The following is a 12,156-nucleotide window of genomic DNA, read 5'->3' on the forward strand; positions in this document are numbered from 1 at the left end:
AATTCCACAAGCGTATTTTCCTCTATTTACAATTCAACATATGAACAAAGACTTCAAATATGACTAGCATAAAACTTTATTAATTATGTCACAATTTCCTAATTTTCTGTTAAGCTTTTCAAAAGCCATTCTTGATGAACAGTCAGCTTGTAACCTATGATGAAAGAAAAAAAAAATGATTTATTTCCTACAGGTATAAACAAGATACCTGGAAGTTCACACAGTAAAGTTGTCTGGGGGATTCTTAAGCTTATTTCACAAAATAGCAGATCCTGTTGTTTTGATGTTTCCTCCAGTTAACAGACAGACCTGTATTTTCTCAAAGAGGGTAAGTGACAGCTTTCACTTTCGCTATTGTTATTGTTTTAATGGGAAAATTCTCTCTCACACACACACAGATCCTTCCGTTCTTGATCACCACAAGATTTCCCAATCTGGAATTATTCTGTTCATTATTTTCTGTCAAGGACTATCAATTATATCTCACATTTAAGGGATCTGTAAAATACTAAATATTTTTAGACTGAAGTATTTTTGAATGTACATATACAATTTTATATTTACAGTTAATCTAAAGTGAGCAATTGTTGAAAAGTCTGTTAGCTCTATTTACTTGTTTCAAACCAGAACATGTCTTTAAACCACTCACCACAATGTAATAACATCATATTGGCAGCTGAAGCAATGATTCCAGTCCTGAAGTCTTTCAAAGATTCTCCTTTGGAATTACTTTTGTTGCAGTAACACTAAAATTACAGTATCAACCCTGCATGTGTAGAACAAGAGAGCCACACTACACAGTTGCCTTCTACTGTTTTCTGTCCAGTATTCTTTTTTCCCCTTAATAATCTGTATGTGTATTTTCCACATTTACTTCTATTATTCCAGCTGGATATGATAGACAATTTGTCAAAACCATATACACAATATCAAGAGCTGACAACAAAAAGAGAAGGTGCACTATTAAAAAGAAAAACAATGTGGCTAATGAATACCAAACAATCCTGATAGAAAATATACTATAATCAACATCAATTGAATATCAGGTCTTTGGTCTATTGAATTCATCTGAAACTTCCAAAAAAAGCCTACAACTTTAACAGCGACATTAACAGTGTATTTGATACTCCACTAGAAAGACTAAATTGATGGCAGATTCTATAATACGGGGCTTTATAAAGAGTAGGTCTTATGCTATGCCTATTTATGATTTCTTCATATATCCACACTATTAAAAAAACAACACCCCAGAACAGAGAACATAAACAAAACACAGTATTCTGATTAATTATTTGTTATTCTTTCATGAATGTGCACCAAGTCTCAGTTTTAGTACAAAGGAAATTCTTTTATTCCCTTAAAATAAACAACTGACAGCGAGCGCACAGTGTATCAATTTTTATTTGTTCTAAAAAGGCAACTACAGCCTATCAGCCAATCGCTCATGAGAACAAACAGCCTTAAGAACACTTCTGAATTAAGAAGTTTGATACCATTCGTTTTGTTAGGTACACAGAAATAGTTATGAGTTAAATAATACATTTAAACAGTACAAGACCAGTAAGAATCCACACGAAATAGAGACCTTAATCTTCTCTGGTTGTGCTATGCTTGTTGCAGTTTTAATAAAGCATAAATCATAGAATCATAGAATGCTTAAGGTTGGAAGGGACCTCTAGAGCTCATCTAGTCCAACCCCCCTGCACACGCAGGGTCACCTAGAGCATGTGGCACAGGACTGCGTCCAAGCGGGTTTGGAAGATCTCCAGAGAAGGAGACTCCACAACCTCTCTGGGCAGCCTGTTCCAGTGCTCTGTCACCCTCACTGTTAAGAATTTTTTCCTTAAGTTCCTGTGGAACTTTTGATGCTTCAGTTTGTGGCCATTAGTTCTGTTGGTGGCCACCAGTGAAAAGAGACCATCACCGTCCTCTGCACTCCCTCCCTTGAGGTACTTATAGACACTGATCAGATCCCCTCTCAACCTTCTCTTCTCCAGGCTGAACAGGCCCAGCTCCCTCAGCCTCTCCTCATAGGGCAGATGTTCCAGGCCCCTGATCATCCTTGTAGCCCTGCGCTGGACTCTCTCCAGCAGCTCCACATAAAGCTGAAAAAAAGTAGTAATGGCAGAATCCGTCCATAAAACTGCATTTTTTAAAGAAATTTATAACACATCTATATTTTAATCAAGCTTAACCTTCGGAAAATTTATGTGCTATTTTCCTGGTATGAGAGCTTTTGTACACGCTTCCTCTCTCATGTGATTAACCTCCAAGACTGACAGCCATAAGGAGAAGGCATGTCCTGCCTAGCAGTTTAAATAACGGGAAGAAAAGAATCATTATCATCTCAGTTTGACTGCTACATACTCAGGCAGCAAAGTTCGATGCTACATAAACACATTTTTATCCAGGGCTGCTTCCTTCCAAAAACCTACGATCTTTGCAATTACTAACAAAATACACTGAGGTAGAAAGCCAATCTCTCTTCAGACCACTGAATGCTACTATGGATCGTGTCACAGAAGCACCATGGTCCTCTTACCATGGTGCTTAGTGCTCCTCATGGGCACCTCATTTCAGTCCCTAGACTGGCATATATATGACTTCAAAAATAAATGGTAATCCCACATGGAGTTTTAGCCTGCGGGTCAGCATGGACAAAAACTCAGCGTATGCAGAGAGATTCACGCAAGTTTAAGATTTAAATGAGGAAGACAGACAACATGCAGGCAATATTTAGAATTGAAATGGTTAAAAACCTAAATCATATCTGTACTAGAGTCAACAGTGAAGCTGTTTAGTAAAAGAAAAGAATAAAGTTTTTAATCACTTCTCAAATTGACTGTTCCATGAAATAGGTGAACTACATGAACTCCTAATCTTTGGTTATTTGGTATTGTTATTTTAAAGCACATAAAAATCACTTTTACAGTACATTCTTCATTCTTCCATAATCTTTTTATATTTATTTTTGAAACTACACAGCAAAACACATATTTCACAGACCAGTATTTGTTTTCATAGTTGAAACATCCATAACACTGACTCTTTACTTCTGTTTTGGTTTGTATGTGTCTCTGATTACATACATTTCTTTCCCTCACGTCAAATATATTTTGCAAAACTCCACCAACACAGCACTGGCAGCAGTTTGGCTCACCAGAAAGATAACTATTCTAGTCTTATCTAATGCAAAATTTGACAAATAACTTGAATTGCCAAAAAAGACTTATGTATAGTTGGGCTGAGAGGGTATACAACAGTCTGTCAAATTCTATCCCATCCATTCTTTACCAAAGAAGGTATCTTCTGTGCTTTTATGAAGCACTGGTACACGGGGCAAACTTAAAATCTCAGACCCTCATATATGGCTGGTTCTGTCCATTAAGGGGCATATGAGACAATATTGATCTCTTCCTAAAAAGTGTATTTTAAGTATGGCAAAATGAGAAACTGGGCGTTAGAAGCAGGTTCAGCACTTGTATATTGGCACAGGGACATTACATAACCTACAATGAGTTTAAAAAAGAAGCTACTGCAAGAACAAATAGCAAAGGCAACTTCTGGGGACCCTGAAGTGCATCATTGTCTTCAAGGAGACAGAGAAAAGCACAAAGCACTTGCTCAATGGAGGGCCCAAAAGCCACTGGCCAAAAAAAAAAAAAAAAAAAAAAGGCACAACTTAAGGGGAGAGGAGAGACTGCAAAGCAACAGTACCTTGACACCTGCACATGTGAAGCCTCCAGCTTTCTCAGTGGTTATCTCTGAAGTGGCAGGTGCAGATTTCGTATGGTGCTAAAGCATAATCTACCAAAACTGGAATTTTATTCTTGGAGACAGAAAACAGAAGAGTGGAAACATCACCCCAAAAGTAGAAGGTCTATGAGGAACAAGAAAGTTTAAGTGCCCAGGAGGAGAGATAACAAAAGGCTTCTCTGTCTCAAGCCTACAGGTCTTGAGAGGGACTGAAGAACATGCAACTAACTGCATTTTTAACATTTCCTTCATTCACTAATACCCTAGTTGGCAAGAAACATGTGAGGATACTGTCTCCCACAGAAAATTCCACTTTTCACAAAAATAATGCAGTGGAACATCCATAATAATAGGTTTCACAATGCAATTATTAACAATTACACCAGTTACTTCATGAAATGCCTAAAACTTTTATGCATTGCAAGAAGCAAGTTCAACTGAATTATGTGTGCAACAGAAAGTCTAATCTAGTTCATGATTTGCATGAAATGCTCTCATTTCTTAAATGACTTCTTATAATGTGAAACACTAATATCAATAAATCTACAAATTTGAGTTGGGAGGTTTCCATTTGGATGCTTGATTGTTTGAAAACTAAACTATCTAATTTGATTTTATGTCATTTCGGGGCTTTCACTTAAATGTCTCCTTTCAATTTTCCATGGCTCAAGAAATGGCACCAAAGAAAGCAGTCTCTTAAAACGGGACAAGTTCAACTGAACTTCATGGAATGAGAATTACGTAAGAGTTTCCAGGTACAAGCAAGGTGGCCATAATTGAGATACTACAGGTTTGACACATGATGGAATTCAGGAATGATGATTTAATAATGAATATCAAAGCACAAGTAGGTACTCGTTACTATTAAAAGTATTTAAAACTCTGAAAACATAAGTTAAAACTTCTTTCTGCATTTAGTCATACAAATTGCAAAATGGTTACAAATTTTTGCCACTCATACAAAAACATTTTGCATATATACAAAAAAATTAAGATTCATGAAAGTGCTGAACTCTGTGTCTTTGCCCAGTAGCTTGGTCCAACAAAACTGAACGCATACAGTGAAAGAGTTGATGTTTGGGACATTTATTGCATAACACACTTCTTGGGGCTGTCTACTTTGAACTAGCTCTCTAGTGTGGTTTCAGAAACTGAATACTCATTAGTGGCTGCAGTATTTTAGGCACATTCCTGATGTGCATCTTCCAGTTTATTTCATCCAGAAGAATCCAACCCAGGTGCCCCAAGATCATCCCACAATACAAACCAAAGCACAGTAAAGGAAGGTGAACAGGAGATTCTGCATTGCTGATCCAAACAAAAACATATATAGACACTCTCATCTTTGGATACTACTTATTAGAAGAAAAAAAAAAAAAAGGCTGTTAAAGAGAACTGGTGAAAGTCTGGGACGAAGTCTGAAAAGAGTAACTGTGATATAAAATCAGCCTATGAGATGGAGCAAAAATAATTCAAATTTGGTGAAAGATCGTTACACTCAACTCTATGAAGCATAAGTATCACACCCATGTGGAGATGAATCACTTTACTGGAACTACATGAAACTGAAAGCAGAAGTGCATTCTTATGACAAACTAGAGCTAGACGCTTACGAAACTTGTGGGTATTTTAGTCAGGAACATTCAATAAATGCTTTTTTATTGACAGATGAGTATAAAATAAATTAACACAGATTTACTAAGCCCCTGTCAGATTGTAAATGGAAACACAAATATAAAGAAGGCACTTGGTAAGTTTGAACAACTTGAGTGAATTAGTTAGCTGTTTAAAATAAATTCCATTACTCATAACATCAAGGCATTGCTAGTAAAGGGCAGCTATTGCAGTGATAGTAAAACTTGTAACTTTAAGAATTTCCAGACATTTCCTTCAAGACTTCTGTCAAACATATCTAATATAGTTAAAAAGTTCATTTAGTATTCCTATTCATGAAAACATTTAAGCTCATAAAACATTAAGGGACTTAAAGCACATGCTTGAACAGGAGCACATGCTTTTTGGACTTCCCTAAATTAATTGCTGAATATTCTTCAGACACTAAACCAGAATCACATCTTCATCCGGCAGAAGTGACGAGTGGTACTCAGGGGTGACTCCAGTAAAGCAACAAGGGCCACTTACATGATTTGACTCTAAACATTTTTGCTAGACTTCATCATTTTCCCTGAACTCCACAAAAATGTATTCAAGGGTATTTCCATCATCTAAATAGTTATTAGAAAGCTCTTAGACCGGAAGTACAATTATCAGTCACCCTTTCATAATAAAGATACATTTCTCTCTATCTTACTTCATTTCTTTCTAAACTGAGAAAAGTTCTTTTCTCTGGCTGCTTCTATAGGTTAATTTTAGATAATAATAAGTAATCGTAAAATTATTTTAAATACTTTTCAGGTGATATTCCTTTAAGTTTTCTAAAATGTGGTCCAATTCGTCAAACATTAATCCTGCAAACATGGATCTATCTCTTCTATTACCTAGTTGATTAGAATGCAGAAGATTTAATGGAAAAAAAAATCTACCCACAGGTTCCAGCAATAAATTATTTGGTCATGGCTACAGGGCTACCGACATCTGAAACATTCTACTTCAAACAGACAGGTTGATGGTCCCAAACTGTCACATTCCTTGTTTAGCAACATTGTTTTAGTACCTACCAATGCTGTAAATACTTTGTAGGAGACAAATTAAAGTCACTTTAGGATAGAGGCGACACTATTGACTCAAACTACTTTGCACAGCTTACAGAAAGAGATAGTCATAACCTGATTCAAAGCCTATGCAGCTATAGGAGAAGAGAGACAGCATGAAAAGGATCTTGCACAGAGTTATGTTTTTGTGCACTATGCACCATTATGTTTTTGGAAGCATGAGGCAAAAATGAATTAAACATGCGAAGAAATTAGGTTAAAATGTTCATTTTGTAGTCTGCACCTGATAACCACATCTTCCATTGGCACAGGTAAACGTTTAAACACTGAAATCAAGTATTGGCATTGCTACAAAAAAGACACTATCATTTGCTCTCATTTGCTGTTAACACTTGCTCTCTTTTGTAGTACAGCAATTACAAAGAGGCAAATTCCAATTAACTCACACAAATATTTATGCATTAATTCAAAAATGAGCTAATGAGGAAGAACAGTGAGATTTATGTTCAGAAAGCATTTTCTTTAAAGTAATAGAAAAAAATCTTTTAAGTCGCAAAAGTCAAGGACATGCCACATCTGAGGATTAAACCACCTCTCAATCCACAACTTAAGCATTAACCTGCTGAAGTTTTATTTTTTCTTTGCCTTTTATGGAAAAGAAGAACTAGCTTCAGCATCTGAATGTACAGGATACCAAGCAAAAGGAGCATCTTGAATATTTGATTTTTTTTTGTAATATCCCAAACTACAGAAGGAAGAGAAGAGCAGAAGTTTGTTCTCAGTAAGCAAGGTATCTATACTAGTTCCACAAATGTTGCTACCAATCAAAACATCTTTCTCACTAGAATGTGTTTAATTCTTTATTCTGCAAGCAACACAAGCTAGGTATTTCTGATCAAGGAAGCTTTGGTTCTAGGTAAACACAGAATTAAGTAGTTCATTGTAGGCATATGGAGTCATCACTTAAATATGAACAGCCTGCATATAGAAGAGCTTGCAGCCTATTTCAGCTCCCTGTAGCTAACTCACACTACTTGTAGGTAGCCTTAAAAAAAGGATTTCAACCAAAGCTTTTAAAGTATCTAAAGAATACAAGTCAGTATAGTTCTGGATACCCTATAAAACTTAACAGGTTTATAGGGTTGTGTTGATATGTGTGTAAAAATACGTTTTGCTATGAAATGCATGTAACATCTGCTCATTGTTATGTCCATACAACTTTCCATCTATGGACCTCAGTCCAGGTCTTAAAAATACCTGCCTAATTCCTTTGTATGCACCTAATGCCTTAACAGTTCAGTGTTACTCTGGCACTTTAGGCACTTATTCACTCTGACAATGTACAGTAACTTACAGCACCACAGGAATTAATGGCTGTGGGGGAGAAGAGTGTTGAAAGTCCCAGATGTCCTTTCTTAGATCTTCAGTCCTGGAATATCTGGACTACCTTACTCTGTAACCACACATTGCAACGCTGACAACAGAAATGCTGGAATAGAGACTGGAAATGTTATGAACTCACCTCTTCCTCTTTCCACCCCCATTTCCCCAACAGACTTAGGCTAGAAAAAAAGCAACAAATATCCACTGTTAACCTTAAATCTAAGTTCACTAGAATAAAAAATATGTGTGTGAATGCTGAATGTAAAGAAAGTTTACTCTCTGTGAACTGTACAAATACTCTAACAGAGTATGTGTTTAAACTCCCCCAAAGGTGTGGCCACCAGTGAGCAAATCTGAGTCAATATATTACCTGTGTTTATACCTCACTGATCTGTGAGGAAGTAAGTCTATAATCCTCAACCTCAACTGCTGTGAACTATAATTGTGTCATTCGGATTTTCGGCACACAACTTTTCTGTGGACAGATCAATGTTCCCTTCCTTACTCTTCATAAAAGAACAGCATATATGTACAACATGGAAACATACATAACTTTTTTCAGAGTAAAAATATCATTCAAAGTGGTACTGTAAAAAAAAAAAAAACAAATAAAAAAACCTATTCCATGCTAGGCTAGTTAGCTCACTGACTTACAACTTCAATAATTTTGATGTATGGCCTACATGTAAGATGTAAGCAGTGTGGTCACTTTGTCACATGACAGATAAAAACATATTGAAAATAAACATGTATTACAGATGCTGAGTTTTCTGGCAAAAACATGATTCTAACAGTTCAGCTGTACACGCTTGATCTTCTGTATCTAATCCTTTTTTTATTATTTTTTACTGTTTAGAAGTTATGAGTCATATGCTAGGGCAGAAAAAAAAAACAATAAGATAAGTATAAGCCAATTTAACATGTCTCCCTGCCAAAACATTTCTTACTTAGCTTCAGATTCTTTCTGGTTTCTCAAATGAGTCTTCAAGTTTGATTTCACACAGCTATTGATTTTCCAAGTTACCAAAGCAGAGTCATTATCTTTAATCTGCAGTGGCGCAAATGTGTTACCAGGCTCTGCTCCAGTTAACTGGCTATGTATAAAGTTACATTTCTTGAACCACTTAATTTCTCTCTTCTACAGAGATTTTTTTTTTACCCCATCAGAATTCTTAACAAAACTGTAGCTGTAGAGAAGAAAAAAAAAAAAAAGTTCTATCTTCACAGACCAGAACTATGTTCAGGAGGCAAACATAATTCTCTGCTTTGAGGATAACCTAAAATGTACCTTGCCAAACTTATCTGTGTAAGAGTGATCAGGATATCCTGATAACATAAGCAAATACAAACAATATAAATTATTTTGTGCAAATAAAAATCAGATGTAACTCAAAGAATTTCCCAAGGAGATGACTACTTTCAAAATACCTTCTGAACTGCAGATATAAAACAAGTTAATACTTGCAGAAAGTAGCTTAGCTGCAGCATCACAGAGCACACCCTGAGAAAATAAACAACAGCAAAGTGACCTCCAACCTGAATAGCTCTCCTGTCCTCAGACCTACATTTCTCAGTTGACTTTAGGAAATGGAAGGAGAAGCTTTACAGGGAAGAGCTGCTAAACACAAACACCAAGCTGAGAAAGGGGCACTTTTAAGCATCGTCTGCCTCTGAATGGCTCCAGTTTTTCAGGCAGTGAAAACTAGTGCTGACATGAGTGCATCTTTTTTATTCCTTCTTCTTTTCTGTACACAGGAATTTCTGGTTAAACAACAACAACAAAAAAAAAACGTGGAAGTGAAAGCGTTACAGAGTTACACGAAGGAGGGAAGGGCGGGGAAAAGCAGAGAGGGGTTAAAACCCACAAAATAAGTCAGTAAACGCATCATTCAAATAAAAGGCGCAACAATTACAGGGAAACTTTAAAGCAACTTACCTCGGGGGCGGCAGATCAAAGCGCTGCTTTCAGCCGGAGCTCGCTCTGGCCCTCCAGGCCCTGCAGGGAGAGGTTCTCTCACTTGGGACATCTGCCAGCTCTCTCGCCGAGTAATAAGGAGCTCGCACCCCCCTCCAACAAAACTAACACGCGACCCTGAAGGAACAAACACATGAAATGACTTTTTTTAAAAAAGGAAGAAAAAGAGGGGGGAAAAAAAGTGTTGTCATGCAGAAAACTCACGGCCCGGGGGCGAGCAGCTGAGGAGGGGCAGCGATAACGCGGCGGCAACTTGCCGCCCCCCGCGGCGCGCAGCGCGGGGCCGGGGGCGGCTCCGTCCCGGGCCGCCGCCTCCCCCCGCGCCGCGCCGCGCTCCTACCTCGGCATTTCCTCCCGCTCCGCTGCCGCCCTGCCCCGCGCTGCCCCGCGCGCCGCTCCGCGCCGCTCCGCGCCCGGCAGGGCAGCCTCAGCGCCGCTCCCCGCGCCGCAGCATCGCCCGCGCCGCCGCCTCTCCGCGCCGCCCCTCGCTGGCCCGCGCTGGGGGGACCTTCCCTCGCACACGCACCCGGCGCCCCGGTCACTCCTTCTCCCTCATTTCCGGACAGCGAAACTCCCCTCTGCGGCTGGCGGCCGCCGCGGCCGGGGGCGGTGGTTGCGCAGCTCCCGCCGCCCGCGCGCAGGGCCCCGGGGGGCGCCTCGCTGCCTCCTCCTCCCCCCCGCCGCGCCTCTCGCCGCGGAAATGCCCGAGGAGGCCGACACCCAGAAACAGGGAAGAAGCGGGGGAAAATAAACGTGAAAGGGAGGCTTTCATGCCGGGACGGGGCTGGCAGCCGCGCAGCGGCCGCGGTTGCTGCGCGCCCTCAAGCAGCGCCCTCGGCGCGGGCGGCACGTGAGCAGGCCCCGCGCCGCGGCCTGGCCTGCCGCGAAACGGCTTCGTGTCACGGCTCGTGTTCCATAACCTGCGCGCGCACATGGATGCCAAAGACTTAAAAGCACTCCCCAAAATACTCAACGCAAAGGGGAAAACAGAGAACTTTCAAAAGTAAAACCCTAGAGAGCAAAGGGCTTCTTCCACCAGCACCTGCCAAGCAGTTGTGCTCGTGTGTGTAAGAAACGCGGTCTCGCTCATGGCGTGGATTGACTGACACCAGCCCTAAACTCCACTGCTGCCCATACCGTGGAGTATTTCGGATACCTGCACGCACACCGGCATCCATAAACTGAGAGTCGTATCCTGCTCTCACCATGACAGCACCAACTGAGAGTGTGCCTGTATTTAAACTGTAAATTCCATAAAATTTACAAGCATGTTGTTTATTACAGTTTGTCTTATCACAGTGTACAATCAGACCTGAGAAACTGTAACTTCAGTAAAAAATAATGACATTATAAACAATCTGTGTCCTAACATAAGAAAAACGACAAATGCTGATTTTGATACCATAAATGCTAAGGAGTGTGCTCAGGTAGTACAAAAGTTCCCTCCTTAAAGGTTAGTATTTCCTTGCTGATTGTTTGCATACCATCCAGTACCGAGGTAAATTCCTAAATAGGCACCATTTCCATGTGAGACACCATACATTTTAGGGCCTCATCTGATTCAAAACCATCAATAATTTTGCACCATTCTATAGCTTTACTGTTGGTCACTATTTATAACAAAGGTAGCATTTCTAGTTACGTCACACAGCTTTTTAGGGCAAATATAGTTTCCTCTGAGAAATATGATCATTTTTGAAGTACCTCAATAACCTAAGATGCTTTTTGGTACAGCACAATCTTTATATAGACTTTTTTTGTGATAAAATGGAAAAAAAATATGCCCTGTGTGGAAGACCTAAGTATAAAAATTCCATTTATGGCAAAAAAAATCATATATGCTATTGGATAGTAATACAGCAATACTGATATCTAGACTTTTCATCTAAGAAAGCATTGCGTAAAGTTCTGGTAGGTTCAGTATCCTCCTCCTTCCTTCTCATCTAGGGGCAGAGCAACTGAGACAGAAGGTATAATGACTTACCTAAAACTCCCAAGTGACTCAGTAGCAGAAGTGACTCATACTCCTCAACTGACAAGCTTGTGTTTTTCCCTCTGAAACTGGAAACAGCATGGGGAGGAGCAAACATTTAGCCAACCACACCCTCTCTTCACACAGTTTCATTGGATAATAAATGCCTATGCAAAACAGATAAGGTTCAGCTTTCTTTTTTTTCAGCCTTATCAATGAAAGACACATCATAAACTTCGTGGTATTCAGTTTATCTGCTTCAGAAAGGTGATGGGATGAGCTCACCCAGCTAAAGTTCAAGTGTATAGCTACTGGGAACCTACATAGTTTTAAAAACATTTTTAAAATAGTTTTTAAAGCAACTAAATGGAAGGAAAAAAAATCTTCAGCTGATACTA

At 39.3% G+C, this 12,156-nt stretch overlaps 1 protein-coding gene across 1 annotated transcript in view; it reads right to left on the bottom strand.

Moving 5' to 3' along the window:
- Nucleotides 1–11,838, bottom strand: part of MDFIC (MyoD family inhibitor domain containing) — a 45,124-nt gene extending 33,286 nt beyond the window's left edge. The window contains exons 1-2 of the mRNA XM_088529735.1: nucleotides 11,771–11,838; nucleotides 9,748–9,903 (exon numbers count right to left, since the gene is read on the bottom strand). Of these exons, the coding sequence (XP_088385861.1) occupies nucleotides 9,748–9,838 (91 nt within the window). The 5' untranslated portion in view covers nucleotides 9,839–9,903; nucleotides 11,771–11,838. The remainder of the gene's footprint in view (nucleotides 1–9,747; nucleotides 9,904–11,770) is intronic.
- Nucleotides 11,839–12,156: the final 318 nt, after the last annotated feature.

Source organism: Tinamus guttatus, unplaced genomic scaffold (genome assembly GCF_059628265.1).
Source record: "Tinamus guttatus ecotype Peru unplaced genomic scaffold, ASM5962826v1 Tinamus_guttatus_pri_ptg000340l, whole genome shotgun sequence".
Taxonomy (NCBI): domain Eukaryota; kingdom Metazoa; phylum Chordata; class Aves; order Tinamiformes; family Tinamidae; genus Tinamus; species Tinamus guttatus.